The sequence below is a fragment of the Nanorana parkeri genome, unplaced genomic scaffold, assembly GCF_000935625.1.
Source record: "Nanorana parkeri isolate BGI_ZX_2015 unplaced genomic scaffold, ASM93562v1 scaffold53, whole genome shotgun sequence".
Taxonomy (NCBI): Eukaryota; Metazoa; Chordata; class Amphibia; order Anura; family Dicroglossidae; genus Nanorana; species Nanorana parkeri.
The window spans coordinates 2,802,663-2,822,870 of record NW_017306321.1 but is presented as its reverse complement, the minus strand read 5'-3'; the positions used below and the strand labels follow the sequence as shown (position 1 = coordinate 2,822,870).

The 20,208-nt window shown below is 43.6% G+C and overlaps 1 protein-coding gene across 2 annotated transcripts in view; it reads left to right on the top strand.

Annotated features, from left to right (window-relative positions):
• Positions 1–20,138, top strand: part of VSNL1 (visinin like 1) — a 122,467-nt gene extending 102,329 nt beyond the window's left edge. For both annotated transcript variants that reach the window (XM_018575414.1, XM_018575422.1), the window contains 2 exons: positions 11,795–12,010; positions 19,843–20,138. In XM_018575414.1, coding sequence (XP_018430916.1) covers positions 11,795–12,010; positions 19,843–20,040 — 414 coding nt within the window. In that variant the 3' untranslated portion in view covers positions 20,041–20,138. The remainder of the gene's footprint in view (positions 1–11,794; positions 12,011–19,842) is intronic.
• The last annotated feature ends 70 nt before the right edge of the window (positions 20,139–20,208 follow it).

Genomic DNA, 20,208 nt, shown 5'->3' with positions numbered 1-20,208 from the left:
TCAGGTTCCATTCCACCTATGGTGGACGGTGACTTGACAAAGATGACCTGCTTCCAGAAACAATGTCCTTCTTTCACCTCCACCTGTCCCCTGATGTCCTGCTTAACCAAACCTTGTTTATGGCAACTCTTTTTGTAACACTTTTTGTACAGACAATTCACAATATCTGCTAACTATATGATGCAACGGGTACTTTTATTAACCAGTTCATGAATAGTTCAGAAGTTGTGATTTTGTGTATTTTTTGTGCAAAATGTATGTTGAACTTGTATTGATGTTGAAAAGATATAGAGAATGTGAACTATAAAACCTGTTTGGAGTGCCGTCTTTTTATGGTGTGATTATTGCAGTGTTATCATGAGGAAGATTTCTTATTGTAGCACTTGTCTTCAGTATATTGAGTTTGTGATAGCTAGACTATAATTTGCGGTTGCCACATATATATACTAATGATGCTGGATAGCACAATCTTTCTTTTTACAGGGGTGGGACTGATCACACCGACACTCATAAATGTCAGAAACTTGAAAGTTTATTTCCACTTTTGTAACCAAATTGGGATAACACCTATTTTATGTTTGTTACATGTTACTATTCACATAGCATAAGCTAAAAAAAGTACACTGCCTGGCCCAAAAAAAAGTCACACTCTCTAATATTTAATTTAGCTTTCATTACAGCACTCATTCGCCGTGACATAGTTTGGTTTCTTAAGGGTTAAAATATCGACTCTGTAATGTTAGAAGGGGCTGTGAGGGGTTAAAGAATTACAACCCTGCATGTTAATAAAGTTAATGAGAAAAACCCAATCCTCAAATTTCAGTCCTAATTCTTTCTATGAGTACAGATCATTGTGGAGGTACTCAGAATATCCTGGATTCAGTCATGTTGCCTGCTGCAATAAAACATGTAAAAGGTTAGAAATGTATTTTTCGGTTCGCTGTGTGAATGGGAACACATAACAAACATATAGAGGGGTTTTCTCAAATTTGACCGTAAAAGTGTAAATACACTTTAAATTAAAAAAAAGTATAGATTGTCCCATTTTCATGTAGTTTTCAGAAGTATGCTGTAGTACAAATCTATTTTGATTTAGCTCTTGTTTAATTTTCTTTGTAATTTTCCTTTTTCTGTTGCTAACATGTCGTCAGTGGTTCCAGCAGTAGAGTATGCTTTGTGAATACACAACAGGCAACAATGAAGTAAGTGTGTAAGGAAAGGTCAGAGAGACCTTGTTGTCAGCGCTGTCCCTCTATAATGTTCCCCTTCCTGGATCCTGGCAGTACACTCAGGTACTGTCTGCCAAATGTCGGCTGTAAAACCTGTCTTGTAGGAAAGACTTTGAGCTGAAGAGTACGCGTTTGTGTGCGGTAACCTTGCAGAATAATAAATGGCGCTGCCTCATTCCACCCCGACTTTGTCTCTTACATCTTCACTACGTTTTGAAAAGGCACATTCTCTGGCACTAAGACTATTCTAGGAATCCGGGAACATGTTGCATCTATTTCTGGGAAAAATACAGTTCAATAAATATACTTAAATATTGAGTATTCCGTGTGTGTTTCCAGATTTTATACTGCAAAGGTATGTTTGGTATAAGAGTTGGCAAGAGAGCCAATAAGGTTGCATTGAGACATTGGAGGATGATTGCCCTATCCAAGTACAATCAAATCTGAAAACTCTGTAACCTTTGCGAGCACAGTGTGGCTGGCTGTCTAGCTGGCTATTGGCTTCACCGGTCCCCATTTACTTGAATGGAGCTGTATACTGAAGATCTCCAATCTCGATACACAATCTTATTTAAGTCAATGACAGGTCCATTCAGTGCTAAAGTGTTTTTAAAGCACTGTATGAGCACTCTGTAATCTCTGCAACACAGTCTGGTTGTCAAAAATGGCAATCAGCCATTGGTCATCCCTGTCCTCTTTGACTTGAATAGAGCACTAAACCAAGGATCTCCAGAATCAACCTACAACCTTATTCATGTCTCTGAAGTGTCTTAAAGCAGAACTCCAAACCACTGTATGAGCACTCTGTAATCTCTGCAACACAGTCTGGTTGTCAAAAATGGCAATCAGCCATTGGTCATCCCTGTCCTCTTTGACTTGAATAGAGCACTAAACCAAGGATCTCCAGAATCAACCTACAACCTTATTCATGTCTCTGAAGTGTCTTAAAGCAGAACTCCAAACCACTGTATGAGCACTCTGTAATCTCTGCAACACAGTCTGGTTGTCAAAAATGGCAATCAGCCATTGGTCATCCCTGTCCTCTTTGACTTGAATAGAGCACTAAACCAAGGATCTCCAGAATCAACCTACAACCTTATTCATGTCTCTGAAGTGTCTTAAAGCAGAACTCCAAACCACTGTATGAGCACTCTGTAATCTCTGCAACACAGTCTGGTTGTCAAAAATGGCAATCAGCCATTGGTCATCCCTGTCCTCTTTGACTTGAATAGAGCACTAAACCAAGGATCTCCAGAATCAACCTACAACCTTATTCATGTCTCTGAAGTGTCTTAAAGCAGAACTCCAAACCACTGTATGAGCACTCTGTAATCTCTGCAACACAGTCTGGTTGTCAAAAATGGCAATCAGCCATTGGTCATCCCTGTCCTCTTTGACTTGAATAGAGCACTAAACCAAGGATCTCCAGAATCAACCTACAACCTTATTCATGTCTCTGAAGTGTCTTAAAGCAGAACTCCAAACCACTGTATGAGCACTCTGTAACCTCTGCATGCACAGTCTAGCTAGTTGTTTAAAATGGCAGTCAGCCATTGGCCAGACCTGTCCACATTGACTTGAATGGAGCCGTATACTGAGTATCTCCAGTCTCGATACACAACCTTATTCAAGTCAATCACAGGTCCATTCAGTGCTAAAGTTTCTTAAAGCAGAAATCAAAACCACTGTATGAGCTTTATGTAACCTCTGCAAGCACAGTGTGGCTGTCTGTCTAAAGCAGGGATGGCCAAACTGCGGCCCTCCAGCTGTGGTGGAACTACGAATCCCATCAGGCTTTGCAAGATTCTCGCAGCCACAGACATGACTCCCGGAGAGAGATGCTTCATGGGATTTGTAGTTTCACCACAGCTGGAGGGCCGGAGTTTGGCCATCCCTGGTCTAACGTGACAGTAGGCCATTGGCCACACCTGTCCCCATTGACTTGAATGGAGCCGTATACAAAGGATCTCCATTCTCAATATACTGTCTTATTGGAGCCGTATACAAAGGATCTCCATTCTCAATATACGGTCTTATTCAAGTCAATGAGAAATGCAGTCAGCACTGTAGTGTCTTAAAGCAGAACTCCAAACCATAGTGTGAGCCCATAGTATGACTGGCAATCAGTCATTGGCTACATCTGTCCCCATTGACTTGAATAAGACCATACACCAAGGATCTCCAGTCTCTTTTCTGCTAGAAGATGACCTATGGCTTGAATGTTCACCAGCATCATTCACATCATTCAGCTCACTTCTTCTGAGCCCAGGCTGTCATGGGCCCAACCCCCAGCATTTGAGGGGACAGTGAAGCAATAACATTGCATTGGTGAACTTATTTCTTTGCTACTCAGCACTATCCTCCTTTCAGCATGCTACTTGTCAACACATGAACCGATTGGCCTTTTGTGCTGCTTTGTAGTCTCCCATTCAACTCTGCTGTATAGGGGCTGCAAGAGGCTACCAGGTCACATTCAGATACTTATATTGGTTTGTGTCTTTTAGATCTGTATGACTCTCAGCTTTAAATAGCAACAGTGATGAAGCACTTTGTGGTACCTGTGAAGCTCAGGCTATACACACGGCTTTATTTCTCCCAAAATCTGCTGGTGCCGTCTTGCCACCTGCCATTGAAATGTGACATGCCAGAGACTCTGCTGGGAGTAAAGAGAAAAGAGCCGATAACACAGTAATTAGTTATTTAAACTCTCCCCGTATTAAAACATTATTATGCTTCTACGTATTCTCCCGAATAGATACACGCCGTTATCTGACTATAAACAACCCATTCACAGTAACCCAAATAATTACAAATACTCTGCGGAAGGTTAAGTAACAGTGTCATGTTTCCATACTGTAAAATAATGCCGCCTCCATGAAATAATAGAATGGTAATCGTTAATTATAGGTATGAATTGTATCAGAAAACATTTACTGGATGAACACTGAAATATACAATCAGACACAAAAGAGAAGATAAAGGGAAAATGGGTGTCACGCAGAGGCCGGTGCATAGAGTGCCGTGTTGGCAATGACATTGGTAATTGCTGGATATGCAGCATATGCATATGGTGTGTCAGCCTTCTACTCTGTACTGCGCATGTACTTCATACTGGCATGCAAGGATACAAAGAAAAGGATTTTCTGTTGGCACAAGTTGGCTTTATGTTTCATGTGTGTACTGTAAGTGCCCCTGTTACCTTGGGAGAAATAACATGCAGAGAGGAAAGCTTGGCATCACCGTGGTTGTTGGCATCACCTTTGTTGCTGTCCATCTTGTTGGCATCACCCTTGTTGGCATCACTGTTGCTATCCATCTTATTGTTGGCATCACTGTTGTTGGTATCCATCTTATTGTTGGCACCACCCTTGTTGGCACCACCCTTGTTGGCATCCATCTTGTTGGCATCACTGATGTTGGTATCCATCTTATTAGCACCACCCTTGTTTTTGGCAACCTTCTTGTTATTGGCATCACCGTTGTTCTTGGAATCAATCTTGTTATTGCCCTTGTTGTTGGTATCCATCATGTGGTTGTCATCACCCTTGTTGTTGGCATCCATCTTATTGTTGGCATCACCCTTGTTGTTGGCATCCATCTTATTGTTGGCATCACCCTTGTTTGTTTTATTAGGTAAGTGTTCTGCTGTATTGGAAAAAATGATAACAAACTTTTGAGACATGTAAGCAATGAGTCCCTGCAGTAGAAGGATGTTAATATTCATCTCTGAAGCCATTGGCGAGTCTGAATGTACCATGTGTTCCATTATTGCTGCCTTTGGTAAAGTCTTCAGCCTTGTTCACTGCAGCAAGAATCCAGCAAGCTGTATTTATTGGTCAATGTGGACAGTTGCGGCCGCTGAGTCTGTACAAAGCAATGGCAGGCTGACAGCAGCCCCAACTATCCGCATCCACCTGTGAATCCACTGGATTGTTGCCACAGCTAGCAAAGTTTGCCGTGTGAATGAGACCATCAACATAGAACATTTCTGAGCGTGTCGAATGCCATGCGATGTGGTTTCTCCCACCCGCCCCTGCTGAGTCCTGTAGTGGCATTGGGGGTCGGAGGAAGTATCCACAATGTGTGGTGAATGATTAACCCCTTTTCCTTAGCCCTTTTCTACATATAGATAGATAGATAGATAGATAGATAGATAGATAGATAGATAGATAGATAGATAGATAGACTGATGTAACGTGGATAGGATGAAGTATTTATCATCCAACCCCCCCATATAATCTATATCCATTCAGGAAAAATGTCCCATAGCAGTGATAGTGTTAGGATTGCATTTTTGCATCAATTATTGATCAATAATACAGCAAGAACCACCATAAGGACAGCAGAATGTGCACACTGTACAGTTGGGTATGATGAGTGTACTGCAGCTGGCAGTGGTTTGGGTAAATAAACACGATTGTTTCACAGCGCATGATCAGCATTCATCCCGCACGCTCATATGCCGCTGTGTATTGTGCCACGGCTGCTTTGCCTCTTAGGCTTGGTCCGTTATTGGTGAACGAATAAAGAAAACAATATTTTTATTTAATTTTTCTCTTCATCATGTGTACAGTGGAGCCCCGGTGGGATTGCAGAGCAGAGTGGAATTGATTATATTCTTTGCCCGGGATTGTTTTCCGCTTTGGCTGAACATGGAAGATAAATGAGTATTTTCGGAAATTCTATCAGTGTGCCGTATGTGTTCTCATATCCAGGGTGTTGGAATCCAGTAACCGAATATGTATCATTCATGATAACTCTTCTTACAGCCTCACGACATGGGTTTGTTAGATTGACACTAGTTGAGCACATAGAGCCCTCCATTAACCATTTAAATCAGACCTGAACCCAACATTTAGGTCTGTTTTAAACAAATAGGGGGGCATTAAGGAGGGTGGGTAGGGTATTATAATCAACATAAACTTCAGCACTTCAGTTCTAGGTCATGTGACCTAAACCTAGCATTGGGTCATCTGGCATCTCTACGATTAAAGCCAAAGGTTCAGTGAAATGCATGAGAGTGGGAGGAGCCAGGCAGGGCCTTGTTCAGAACAGCCTGGGCCAATAAAGCTTTTTGATGACACAGTGGAAAACGGAGTGCTACTTCATATCTGTAAAAAATAGGTCAAGTCAACTGGGCTTGCTGTATTTTTCTTGAAGATGTTCCACTGGACATCCGGCCAGCTTTCTCAATTCAGAAATACTTGTACAAAAAAATCTCTGGGAATAAATATGGTGAATTTCGCTCCAATCCACTAAATCTGTTAGTCAACACCCGCTGTTGATTGCATTTGCATAATTAGAGTCTAGGAGGTGTTATTAACCTGCCCAGAGAGAGGTGTTAAAACAGCATTGTATGTGGAGGGGTGAGACATCTATTGTCTGCCACATACAATGCTGTTGGGCAGGTTAATAACACCTCCTAGACTCCAATTATGCAAATACAATCAACAGCGGGTGGTGACTAACAGATTATGTGGATTGGAGCGAAATTCACCATTTATTCCTAGATAATTTTTTGTACAAGTCGTTCTGAATTGAGAAAGCTGGTCGGATGTCCAGTGAAACATCTTCAAGAAAAATAAGGCAAGTCCAGTTACCTTGACTTATTTTTTACAGATATACCATGACCTGGATGAATGAGAACCTTCACAGAGTGCTACTTCCTTCCTCTAAAGCCTGACTTAGTTATCTGTTGTGGGCACAGGCCTCAGAAGAGCCTTCATTCAGTTTGATTGACGATCCTGCTCACCCCTGCGCCCTGCTGCCATGATATTTGGTCATGTAACCAAGAACTGGGGAACTGTGGGATCTCCTTGATGTGGCAGACAGGTAAGGCTACTATGTCCATTCACACTACTGCACGTATTATACAGGCATTGGTGCACTGCAGTGCCATTGTGAAGGGCTTCCCAACTCACACCTGCGGTGCAGTATACCATAATGTGAGGTAACACACTACCGTGTATTGATGTGTGCTGCAGGGATGATTTTATGGTCCATCATGACGGATTAGGCGTCCCATTCATAATGAATGGGCTTTCTTATTGCAATGCCTGTTAGAGCACTTCATTGGCACCCTACGCAAAGTACCTGATGCTTTGGAATGCTTTGTCCATACAGGTACACCTAAAGGGTATCTAGTATTAGTTTTGCATACTAAGGGGTTAAACCCAGTCAGTATTATATGGCCGTCTTTGAGATTTACTCTTTCTGTTTGACTTGGTGGCCATGCCAACAGGAATAAAAATTAGGGAAGATAAAAAAAAGAACAAAGAGAAATCTTCCAATGGAGGCACTTGTCCTTTGGGATCTATATGACAGGAAGTGAAAAAATATCTGCCCAATGGGACAGAAGGCAAAAACAATCCCGTTAGGGGTTTATTGAAAGCCTAGTCTTTTCAAAACAAAAACAAAAAAGTCCTAGCTGTAGATATATGTTAAATATTGAACATTAGGGACTGGTATACAGGATGCCCCGATATACAGTACACACAAAGGTGCAGCCTAGATCACAGAGGTCTACGTGAAGGAGTCACTGATCTGAAGAAACCCAACACCTTGGAGGTATACAATGGAAATACTTCTAAATGTTGACATCTCCAAATTTACCCCTGCTGTATTTAGCTCACTCTCACTCCTATAGGTTTATAAACCACCCTTCCCTTTCTTCTACATGGATCCAGTAAGTAGCATTCTAGGACCTTCTAGGACATGTCCAAATTACAGGAATACGACATCCATTCATGTTACCAACATCACCTGGAGAAGTTATTTGGATGTTCTCTGTAGGTAATTGCTCTTGTCTCTCATTATATCATAGTTAAAAAAAAACTGTATCCAAACTTTTTTTTTTTAGGTTTGGATAGGGAACGTCTGTCAGCTGTTTTTTAGCCATCCCATTGGGAACATTTCTCTTCACTTCCTGTCCGATAGCCACAACAGTAAGTGAGAGGAAATCCCTGGTGGTCAGCAGGGTCACTAGAACTAGTGTTCCCATTGGAAGATTTTAAGTCTATTCCTGTTCTGGTGACAATCCAAAATTTGGGATTTTCTTTCACTGATAAGTCACCAGGACACAGAGCGGGTAAATCTCCCTATACAAGCGGCAATAATAAATTGACAGGGGCTCTGATCCCTCTCCACTCTATCCAGAACTAAGGAATACATTTGGCTCAATGGCAGTGTGAGTCCTCCTGGCCCTGTAACTGGTTAGTGTTCAATATGAAGCTCAGTGTGGGTCATGGATCACAGTATCAGCAAGAGCCACGTGTCATCCAGTATTTTTGAAAGGAAAACTTGTTTGCTGGCATACATGGTTCCTTCATGCCAGAAAAAGTGTGCTAGCAAATTTCAGCATAAAGAAGCATATGAAGATCAAGTGTATATATGGTCAAAACTGCTGTTTCTGGATAAAGTAGTGGAGTAGAATCCCTTGTCAAGTATTTATTGCTGTCTTTGTGCCCACTGGGTAGATATACCCTCTCTATTTGGACCGGCGACCCTTGTCAGCAAGACAGAAGGTGATGGTAAATGAAAACTTTCACTAGGGATGCACCAATACCGATATTTCGGTATAGAGTACGAGTACTGATCTTTTTTTTTTCCGGTACTCGCCGATACTGAATACCGATACTGGAAGTCCCATTAAGGAAGCCAGGCGCCGTGTAATGACTCGCCACCTGGCTTCCTGATTAGGTGACGAGAAAGCATGGAGTCGGCTTTCGGTCCAATCAGGAAGCCGGGCGCCGTGTAATGACGTGGCGCCCGACTTCCTGATTGGCTGGGAAGCTGGCTCCATGCTCCCTCGTCATTTGTGATTGGCTGGGAAGCTGGCTCCATGCTCCCTCGTCACTTGTGACGAGGGAGCATGGAGCCAGCTTCCCAGCCAATCAGGAAGCCAGGCAATCTATAATGACTCGCTGCACGGCTTCCTGATACCGGAAGTATTGGGCTAGGCATTGGAGCATTTGGGCAAGTACGAGTACTCGGCCAAATACCCTGCATCGGCACCGATACACATACCAGTAGGGGTATCGGTGCATCCCTAGTTGTCACCAGAACAGGACTTGAGGGTAAATCTTCCAATGAGGACACCTGTTCCAGTGACGGCAAAGTTTTGCCTATACATTGGGTGGAAGTTTTCTACACAAAGCCCTATTTACTGAATACATATTAAATGGAATAGAGAGCTGGTCAATAGGTGTTCAGTTATATGCAAGCTCCACAATACTGATGAAGGGAAAGAAGCGGCAGATTTGTTTTCCCATACAGAACGGTGAGGCCATCAATATGTGAGCAGCTGTAAGGTTCTCACTACCTCTCTCAGTCCAGGTCACCAGGACATCTATGGGTGCTGGTCAGCAGCCATCCACACTCCACAAATCCAGAAATGAAAGAAAAAAAACTGCACACCAATGTCCGTAGACTATTAACTTTATTCCATGATAATTACAGCTTCAAACGTGACAGGACTCCCCGACCAAACATTGCCCACCACTGACGCATTTCACCCTTATGGGCCTAATCATAGAGATAACGGTGGATGGATGTCTGGTTTATTCAACAACCAAACCCAAAGGACAGTTTTTGCAGCCAGAACAAGACACAATGGGAAATCTTTTAGATAGAAGAAAAGTAATAAATCGTGGGAGCAGTCTTATTGGCAAAATCATCTGCTTGATAGCGACCAATCAGGCGCCTCCTGTCATGCTCCCATACCACATAAAGAAGCAGATTGGTTGCCTCGGGCCACAGTTGTTTGCTCAGACTCTTTTGATCGTGACACCCTGTATTCACAAAAATCAGAAGTATATTTCATGCTTCTTTTAAATGTCCCAGTTTTGCCTGAGATAAAATTTTAATTTTCACCGCACCTCAAGCTGGGTTCTCTATCCCCCGTGAGTCTGAGTCAGGAAATTGCTGAAGTGGCTGACGTCCAGATCGGAGCCTTGAGGGAAACACAGTTACCTGCTGATATTATGTTTCCACTTGCAAGCTCTGTGCAGCTTACCATGTCTAGTAACGCAGCACCGTGCTTTAATCCAGTGCAAATTATATGGGAGTTCGGTGGAGTGTGAAATGCCATATAGGAAAGTTAATATATATCAACGCTGCTGAGATGCGCTATTCATAGCATTCTTTATGGTGAATGGATACAGTATCTTTACAGGCTGTGTTTCTTTGCCAAAGCTGGAGTTACAACTCAACTGTGGAATGCATTAATATTATACAGACCTGCACTGTACTTATATCCAGGCATACGCAGGATTGGATTACAGCTGCTCTCCCTTTGGGAAAGGAGGGAATTGGCTCCTACTTAACTTTCAGAATAAAGTAGTTATAAACCCAATCTTTAAAATATCATATAAGATGAGCATGTTAGTGTGATTTGAAAAGTTGCTTTCAGTTATTTTAAGTCTGTAGTTTCATCAGAATACCTTTAGGCCCTGCTGTGAAGGTCCTAGTTCATGCACTTCCTGTTTTAGTGCGACTACAGTCTCCATATTGTGATTCTGCATTGTCAGCCTGTCACATATGCCCTTAGTGGAGACTACAAGTGGTCCTTCTGACACACATTATACCGGCATGGCCCAGCATTGTTACTGCTATTTGGATGGATTGGTATGTACATTACGAGACAGGTTTTCCCATCCAACATCAATACCTTTAATAGATATTACACCGTACACCTTACCCTGGTATAGCCCTTGTGGGTGGTGCTGAAGTGACTGCGGATAGCGCTGCTCATGTCCAAGTAGATACAGTATGCCACCAGCACACCAGAAACAAGTGTCCATTGTCAATCGAGACTTGGTTCTGCTGTGCCGGTGACATACTGTATCTACGTCAACATCAATACCTGACCTCACAAATTCTCCTTTAGTTGAACATTTTCACAGACACACTTCAGAATTTTCTAGAAAGCCTTCCCAAGAGTGAAAGTAGTATTATCCACAAAAGAGCTACCAACTCCATATTAATACCCAATAATCCATTATTCCAATACTTCATATTGGAATAGGATGTCCAGAAGCTCATAAAGGCGTGTTAGTCAGGTGTCTACAAACATTGGTCAGGTGTCTACAAACGTTGGTCAGGTGTCTACAAACGTTGGTCAGGTGTCTACAAACGTTGGTCAGGTGTCTACAAACATTGGTCAGGTGTCTACAAAGGTTTGGCCATATAGTGTTGGAAATTGTAGTGTGTTTCATGGCACCGAGGTCTGGTATCACCACTTCTATACAGAATATTCTTAGAGATACGACGTTCTATATACCTATGTTATCCCCCTGGCATCAAGCAATTCAGCATTCCCAATGGACAGGGGAATATTAAAAGAGAGTTTGTACCAGCAAAACATATCATATATGATATGAGGATCATGAATCTAGGTAGATCATATTTACTATTATAAAGTATATTATTTCGCTGCCCTTACAGTATCAGATTTGCCCCACAGATGGAGTTATAATTTAAACATATGACATTTTATATATAGCAAAACCATTCTTTTTATTGCATGGACGTAATTTAATATTTTTTTTTCTTCTCTCCCTTTGCAGTTTTTCCCATACGGAGATGCATCAAAGTTTGCCCAACACGCTTTCAGAACCTTCGATAAAAACGGAGATGGAACCATTGACTTCAGAGAGTTTATATGTGCACTGTCCATCACTTCAAGGGGAAGCTTCGAACAGAAACTTAATTGGGCTTTCAATATGTATGACCTGGACGGGGACGGCAAAATCACCCGAGTGGAGATGCTGGAGATCATTGAGGTTAGTAAGTTCTCCTTGCCAGTTCTGTGCCATCTATATAGAGCCTGTCAGCATATCTAGAGACAAAAGCCTTTCATGGTTGATAAAATAGTAATTTATATAAATCGAATACGGGGAATGAGACATTTCCTGCTGCCACTTTGTTTTATTAACTAGAATGTGACAGCCATGAACTCTGATTGTAGCGAATGGGATTACTTCAGCCCATCATGATGGCTAGTACCTGTAAGAACAAGCGCACATTTCCCAGTCAATGATCTCTGGGGAATATTTGAAAGTCAACACCTTCAAAAATAGTAAATGCCATTTTTTTATATGGCAGGCCTCATCTACTTTGAACCCTTCCTTCCACAGTCTGTATCAAAAAAATCCCTCGGTGCATGCACCTTGCTGAGGATATGTTTATAAATGTCATCCCTTGTGAGCTACCAGCAGGCATGGAGGCAGGCTGTCAAACCTGGCTGTCAGTGACAGCTGCAGACCCCACTACTGATCAAGAACCAATAACAGTTGTTTCCAATCATGTGACCTTTATGTAATTTACAACATAGTGATCACATGCAAGCGGAAGCCTTCATTTAGAAAATAATGGTTTCAGTTGTCGGATACAATTTTGTTGTATAAAAATTCATCATTAATAAATAAATAAGGGTTATATAAAAATAATGTACAAAATTCTCACTGTGTTCACGGGGTGGCAGGGTTAGTTTTAACCCTGCCGCTCTGCTCACTGCATCGGCGGCAGGGACAGGAGAGAGATTCGGCGGCCGGGGGAGGACGGAGTCCCGAAGACCAGCGGAGAGAGGTAGGTGCGGGGGAAGGGACTGCACACATATTACAAGTGATCGCGGCGACATCGCCGCAATCACTTGTAAACGAAGTTGGCCGGATTCCCCACTTGGCGCCCGGAACTACATGTTCCGGGCGTCAGGGGACTCCACGGCGCTGCCGCCCCTCTGCTACGTGCCGCCCCGAGGCCGGGCATCGGTGGCCTTGTGGGGAATCCGGGCCTGTGTGCACCCTGTGGCAGTACTGTTAGAGTGGGGCAGAACACAGAGCCAAACAAAGAGCAGTTTCAGTAGGCGAACCCCATTTTTGGTCTGTCAAGCAACCTCTGGCCACCTATGGGTAAATTCAGTGTCAGAGCTGAAGGGTATCAGGAACTGCTGAGAAAAGTAACGGGGCTCAGTTGTTTTTGATTAGCTGCACGCATTTTGATTGGACTGAATTGAGCAGTGCTAGCAGTGCTTTTATTAACCCTAGACAGCAGGCAGCATTTACTAATGGTGGCAGGATGCCCTGGAGCATGCATAGCTGCATAGAGAAGACCTACGGCCATAGGCTATCTGTCCTTCCACGTGGTCACCAGAACAAATAGAGAGTGAATTTGCTCTGTGAGGTCAGAAATAAAAAAAAAAACTTGACAGTGGTTCTAACTCATTACTGTTTTTCAAAACTAAGAAAAAAAGTTTGACTTTAGATGCACTTTATTTTTTTTAATAGTAATTATTTACCATGGTTGGGGAGAGGAGCAGTGGAACCTGTACAGAAATGTATCATTGGGCACATATACCTAGAGGCAGCATGATATAAAAATACAGCCCTGGTCACAAGCCATGTTTGATATAGGAGGACTACTTTAAGTATTTCACCAAGAACATTCGTGTCTGCGCAACAGAGCGCCGTCCTTATGTGTGTAGCACAGCCATCGCACCCCTGTGTGCAGATCTGTGTAAATATCGGCACCCTGCCTGCTTCCTGCGTACAGCTTCCATAGCATTACTTAGTGATGTCATAGGAGAGTAATGACAGATGATGTACTGCATCCCTCCAGGTGCTGTTTAAAATGAATGTGTTTGTCATATTCTGCACCACTGAGTGCATAATTCATAAAACTAAGAATGTATTAACACAGCATTGTGACAGTTTGCTGGAACACTGTAACTGCATAGTAATGTGTTTCTTACACACTACACTTGCCATGTACCCGGAGGTTGCAATCCTGCACTGAAAGATGCTTTAGAAGGGAAATCAGGATGCGTAGACATACACTGGGTTCCACAGCTACAAGAAGATCTACACCTAATATTTAAAAGCTCAGAAAATATGTAACATTCATGATTCCAAAAGCTGTTTTCAGGTTTTTAAAATCTGCAGCCATTATTAAAAGGATCCTACTATGGTGATCCTTTCTACAGATTTCCTGTTATAGGGTGACAACTTCCTCTTTGTGCTCCTGCATTCTTATCCTGTCTTACGTTTCCCTGGTTGAGTCTACACATTGAGTAGGCACAGTCCATCACTGTCACTGTAAGGGAGCCAGTCCAGAGCAATGATGTGCAGCCGATGCTGGGGTGAGTGCATGTAGGTAGGAATTGAGTGAAAGAGGATGGAGAAGACCAGCAGCACTGAAAGATGCAAGAAAAGGGGAAAACAAGGTTAAAAAACTATTTTGTAAAAACAAAGTTGGCTTCATCAAACTAAATGTCCAGTTAGGGTTTGGATGTAAAACTCACCTCTTTGTAATTGCCCCCCTTTCTGGCTAAAGGCCAGCAAAGCATCCACAAAACACCCATAGGGGGAAAAAAAAAAAAGATCTTGTTCTTCCCTTTCTTCCGGCTTCCATAATGCAGACAGTGAAGACATCCTGCTGCCAACAAGATGCTGGAGAATGCGGAGTACTCTAAATCTTGCTAAAAGAAGCTACATCATAATGTCTTCTCAGTGAGATCTTCTCAGCGGGCCTTCTTAACAAGTTTACTCAGTGAGGTCTTCTCAGCTAATCTTCTCAGCAAGGCCTTCTTACTGAGTCTTCTTAGCGATGCCTTCTTACCATGTCTTCTCAGTGAGGTCTTCTCAGTGAGTTTTCTCAGCGAGTCTTCTCAGTGAGGTCTTCTTACCGAGTCCTCTCAGTGAGGTCTTCTCCATGAGGTCTTTTTACCAAGTCTTCTCAGTGAGGTCTTTTTACCAAGTCTTCTCAATGAGGTCTTCTCAGTGAGGTCTTCTTACCGAGTCTTCTCAGTGAGGTCTTTTTACCGAGCCTTCTCAGTGAGGTCTTTTTACCGAGTCTTCTCAGTGAGGTCTTTTTACCGAGTCTTCTCAGTGAGGTCTTTTTACCGAGTCTTCTCAGTGAGGTCTTTTTACCGAGTCTTCTCAGTGAGGTCTTTTTACCGAGTCTTCTCAGTGAGGTCTTTTTACCGAGTCTTCTCAGTGATGTCTTTTTACCGAGTCTCCTCAGTGAGGTCTTTTTACAGAGTCTCCTCAGTGAGGTCTTCTTACCAAGTCTAATCAGTGAGGTCATCACAGCAAGTTTTCTCAGCGAGGTCTTCTTACCGAGTCCTCTCTGTGAGTTCTTCTTACCGAGTCTTCTCAGTGAGATCTTCTCCGCGAGGTCTTCTGATCAAGTGTCTTAATGAGGTTTGGAGTACTCTATATTCCTTAGATCTCTTCAGAATGAGGATGATGTCACCCTAACTAAGGCGCTGTGGCCCTTTATCCTTATCCCCCCCTCCCTTTTTTTATGTTAAACCTGCATTTCGAAAAGGTGCAAGGAGACAGGCCACTTAAAAAGCTAGCCTACAGGACCATTTTAGGTGCAAGGTCCACTTCAAAAATGACCATATACCTCTAAAGGAACAATTCTCAACTGGCAGCCTAGAACCTACAGATAGACAGTTCGTTCAAAGCTTAGGTGGGCTACATTTTTATTGCATTGGCTTCACACTGTCCACAAAAATTAGAAAGCTAAATGTTGTTCATCATAAAAGGTTATCCCCTATGCAGGGCCAGGCCAAGGGGTAGGCAGAAGAGGTGCCTACCTATGCTGCTGTTCATGTGGGTACTTTAGTCTCTTAGCTTTGGGTGCCAAAGAACCTTGTCCCGCCACTGCCCCTATGTGTATTTTTCATTTGGTTATGCCCCCAGCAAATCTTACGTAATACCTGTTGATCATGCCAGAGCCCTTTACATCAATTGCGTCCACAAGGAGCGCCACTGCACGGGTTAAGATTATTTCTGCCCGGAGTTCTTCTTTAAAGGAGAATTATGAAGTGAGTGAAAATCACTCATCCTCATAGTTCGAGCCGATGTGTGACAAACTGTCACACGTCGGCTCAATAGATCGGGAAGTGAGCGAACACATACCGTAGCTCGCTCACTTCTCGATCATCTCCCTGCAGAGAGCCGTGACGTAACAGTCACAGCTTCCTGCTCCGATCCTCCAGTGCTGACTGGAGGAACGGACGGGAGAGGGGGCGGGCACAGCTGGCTCTGCCTCTAGATAGGTGGGCTGGGTGGATCTCGGCAGTAATGTCGGGATCCGTCCCGGATGCGGCTGTAGCTTGCTATATACTGAGCTTTGGGTCACGGGAGGACGATGGGGAAAAACACTGACCCCATAGTTCTCTTAACTATTTTGTATAGTTGTAAATATTTATAACTAGATTTGTTGCTTTAGTTTGATGTTGTCACACTGTACAGACTCTCCAAGTGCGGTTATAAGGAACGTTCCGAGCTACCAGCATGAGTCACCCTTGAACGGTTCATCCACAGACGTAGTAATGTCTCTTACGTAATCTGTATAACTTGGGGATAAAAGAACATTTTTAGCTGCACTTTCGGGCATTTCATGTAATTAAAATGTATTCTTGTTTTCTTGCGACGGCACTTAGAAATGCAGACTTGTTTCTGGGTGGTTTTTATATCCGACCGACCCAAGTCATGAATAAAGTATTTTTGCATGACCCAATTTAACGTTCTTCAAACTTCCTGGCGCCCCAGTTCAGCGACTGGAGCGTTTTTAGCTAATCCGCTGTTCTAATTCTCTCTTAAGGGGTCTGCATAGACGCGTTCCGCATTGCCAGCTGAGCGGCTCGTGCCGAGAAGGGGGGGAGCCCGCAGTCGCAGTGCAGACTCATTAAGCATGGCCATGACGGGGCTGAGGCTACGGCAGGGGCTGAGGCCATGACGTGGCTGAGGCTACGGCAGGGGCCACTTTTCACTTCTCGGCAAACATTGACTTGATTTTGTGCCCCGGCTCAATGAACCAGCAACTATACAGAGGTTCAGTGATCCGGAGTGGCTGGGCTGTCGCCATTAAAGCTTTGCATACTAAGCAAGCCGGAATCCAACAGGCTAATTAACGACATTAATCAGACTTTGGTCTCCAAGGGCAGAGACTGCGTTTGCTGGGCTTTCAGCCGTACATGCGTTTAAGGTATTTCTGCCATTATTATGAATACTGGTGACTTATGGTTACCAGCAAAGGGTGCTATAGCAACCCAGTACAGATTATTCAGGGCTATTAACAGGGGGCCAGTTGTAGGAAAGCAGCTGGAATGATCAGGATTTTTCTCTATATAGTCCTTTATTTGATAGATCAGGGGTGGGCATACTACAACTCCCATCATGTAACTGTCTCTGGGAGTCATGCCTGTGGCTTTGAGACTCTTACAATGCCTCATTCCACAAGAGCTGGAGGGCCGGAGTTTGCCCATTGCTGGTATAGATGAATTATTAAAGATACCCTGTTAAAGATTAGTATCTATTATTATGTCATTAATTGTACTTTACTTGAATGTAAGTATCTGAATTTGACTCAATATCAGTCGCTTGTTGTCTCTATACAGCAGAGCTCAGTCTGTGGAAGTGAGAAGCAGCACAAAGAGCCGGTCCGTTGTGTTGCAGTGCAAGGAGCATGCTGAAAGAAGTAGCGAGCAGAGTGACAGAGATATGAGCTAATCAGCCTGCCGCCTCTCTTTTCACTGTTTAGTCCTCCTTTTCCTGTCCCTACCCTATATGCCGTCTGAGGCTGTAGAGCGCTTTTTGACTGCTGCTGATAGTGCATCTTGGGTGGGGGTGGCACTGGCACAGAAGGTGCTGAGGACTACAATTACTATCAGACCTTGCAGCCTTCCTACGGCTGTTATTGACTGAGGAGGGGTGGGGCTAAGTGTGATGCAACTGGTGGGTGGAGCAAGCCACTTCCCTAAAGGTGACCGTGCTAGGGGGAAGTACACCATCACACTGCCGAAGTTTGTAGTTTTGCAGTGGCCGCAGTCTGCACCCCGTGACAACACTCTCTGGAATGCAACAGTCTGCATATTGGGTTGTCACCATGATGGAGAAAGCGAACATTATATTACCAAATAGAATGAATGCAGCTTTGTAATCATTAATACATCATTAAAGCAGAACTCCAGGGAAAACAAGTTTAACCGTTGCAGTGGGACTACCCCCTCACTGCAGGGGTTAACTGCTTGTTTTTACCTAGGGTCAAAAATAAAAAAGTTATACTCACCGGATCCTCCGAGCCGTCTTACTCTTAGAGACCGGTCCCTTCCGCCTCGGTCCCAGAGTCATCACATTGTGCACACAGTGTATAGACATGAGGACGCAGAGGGACATACCATCGTTGCAGAGCATACGTATTAGTCTTTGGGATGGAGTGTGGAAGGTCAGGCGTTTATTGCTGTCTGTGTCCTAACCAGGGAGATATACTCCTAGTTCATCAGCGAGATGGAAACTGAGGGTAAAGCTAAAAGTTTCTGTTGTCACCAGAGCAGAAATAGAGAGGAAAACTTCCAATGGGAAAGTGACAATTTCCATTCACTTCCTGTTGTGCCCCTGAGGACAGAGACAGCAAAAAAAAAAAGACAAAACGTAACTGGTGTTTTTTAAAACTAACGCTTGCAGTGGGGCTACCCCGGGTACTGCTCGCTTTGGTCTAAGGGCTAAAATAAAGAAAATATACCCCCACCCCACCCCCGATCCTTGGCTCCTCTGGTCTTCTAGACTGGTCCCCACAGCCTCTTCTCCTTTGGGTTCCGAGGACCCGTGATGTCAACATGCCTAATACAGTTGCATTAGACGTGAGGACGCTGATGGACATTCCACCACCAGAGCAGAGAGAGAGGTGAGTGCTCACTGCCACTGGACTGAGGATCAGGTGAGTATATTTCCTTTATTTTACCCCCTAGACCAAAACGAGCAGTTCACCCTTACACTGCACGGGTTAGGTCTACAATTCCTGGAGTTCTTCTTTAAGCTGGCCATAAACCGATACGAATGTTCTTGTGACAAATCTTGTCAGAACATCCAATAATGTCCATCAGAGACTTGACACTGGCTTCCAATCGCCCAGAGGATAACATTCAAAATATTAACAGCCACTTACAAAGCCATCCACAACTCCGCCCCCGGATATATGTCAAACCTGGTCTCAAAGTATCACCCTAACTGTCCCCTCTGCTCTTCCAAAGACCTCCTGCTCTAACTTTCCTTGTCAACTCTCTCCTTTGGAACTCCTCACCCCAACCTGCCCATCTATCTCCCACTCTGACTGCCTTTAGACAATCCCTAAAGACTCATCTCTTCAGGGATGCCTATCCCTCCTCAACCTTACCACTGAACCATCACATTCTCAAACAATTCATCCCCTCACAGCTACCTCCTCATGTATCACTTGCCCCTCCCTTTTAGATTGTAAGCTCTTGAATTGTATTGTAATTGTAATGTCTTCCTGCAAACTGTTGGCGCTATATAAATCCTGTATAATATTAATACAAATGTCTCATTCACCCCCTTATTAATGTTCCCCCATGTGAATGACCAGAGCTGCCATGTCCGGGGTTGGTCTTTAGGAAGGAGTAAAAAGGGGTCAATGGAAAGACAGGAAATACGGAGAGAAGAAAAGGTGGTGGAGCAATTTCTTCCACAAAGTTCACCATATTCCTACATTGTACCCTGTGAATTGTGCCCCGTCACTCTCTATGACCGCCAACAGCCCCCAGGGAGCCAAATGAGTAATGACTGTTCCTTTCTCCCTTACCTAGGCTATTTATAAAATGGTGGGCACTGTGATCATGATGAAGATGAACGAGGACGGCCTGACGCCCGAGCAGAGGGTAGACAAGATTTTCAGCAAGATGGATAAGAACAACGACGATCAAATCACACTGGACGAGTTCAAAGAAGCCGCAAAGAGCGACCCTTCCATCGTATTACTGCTCCAGTGTGACATTCAGAAATGAGCTGGGTCCCCCCCTTCCCCCCACAAACCGGCGCGTTTCGGACTGCACAGAAATGTCAATGTTCCATTCAGTTTGCAGCTATCTCCACAACGAAAACCGAAAAAGAAAAAAAATCAACAAAAAATAATTGCTTGGACTACCTATAAATGGACTTGCTTCTTGTGTTTG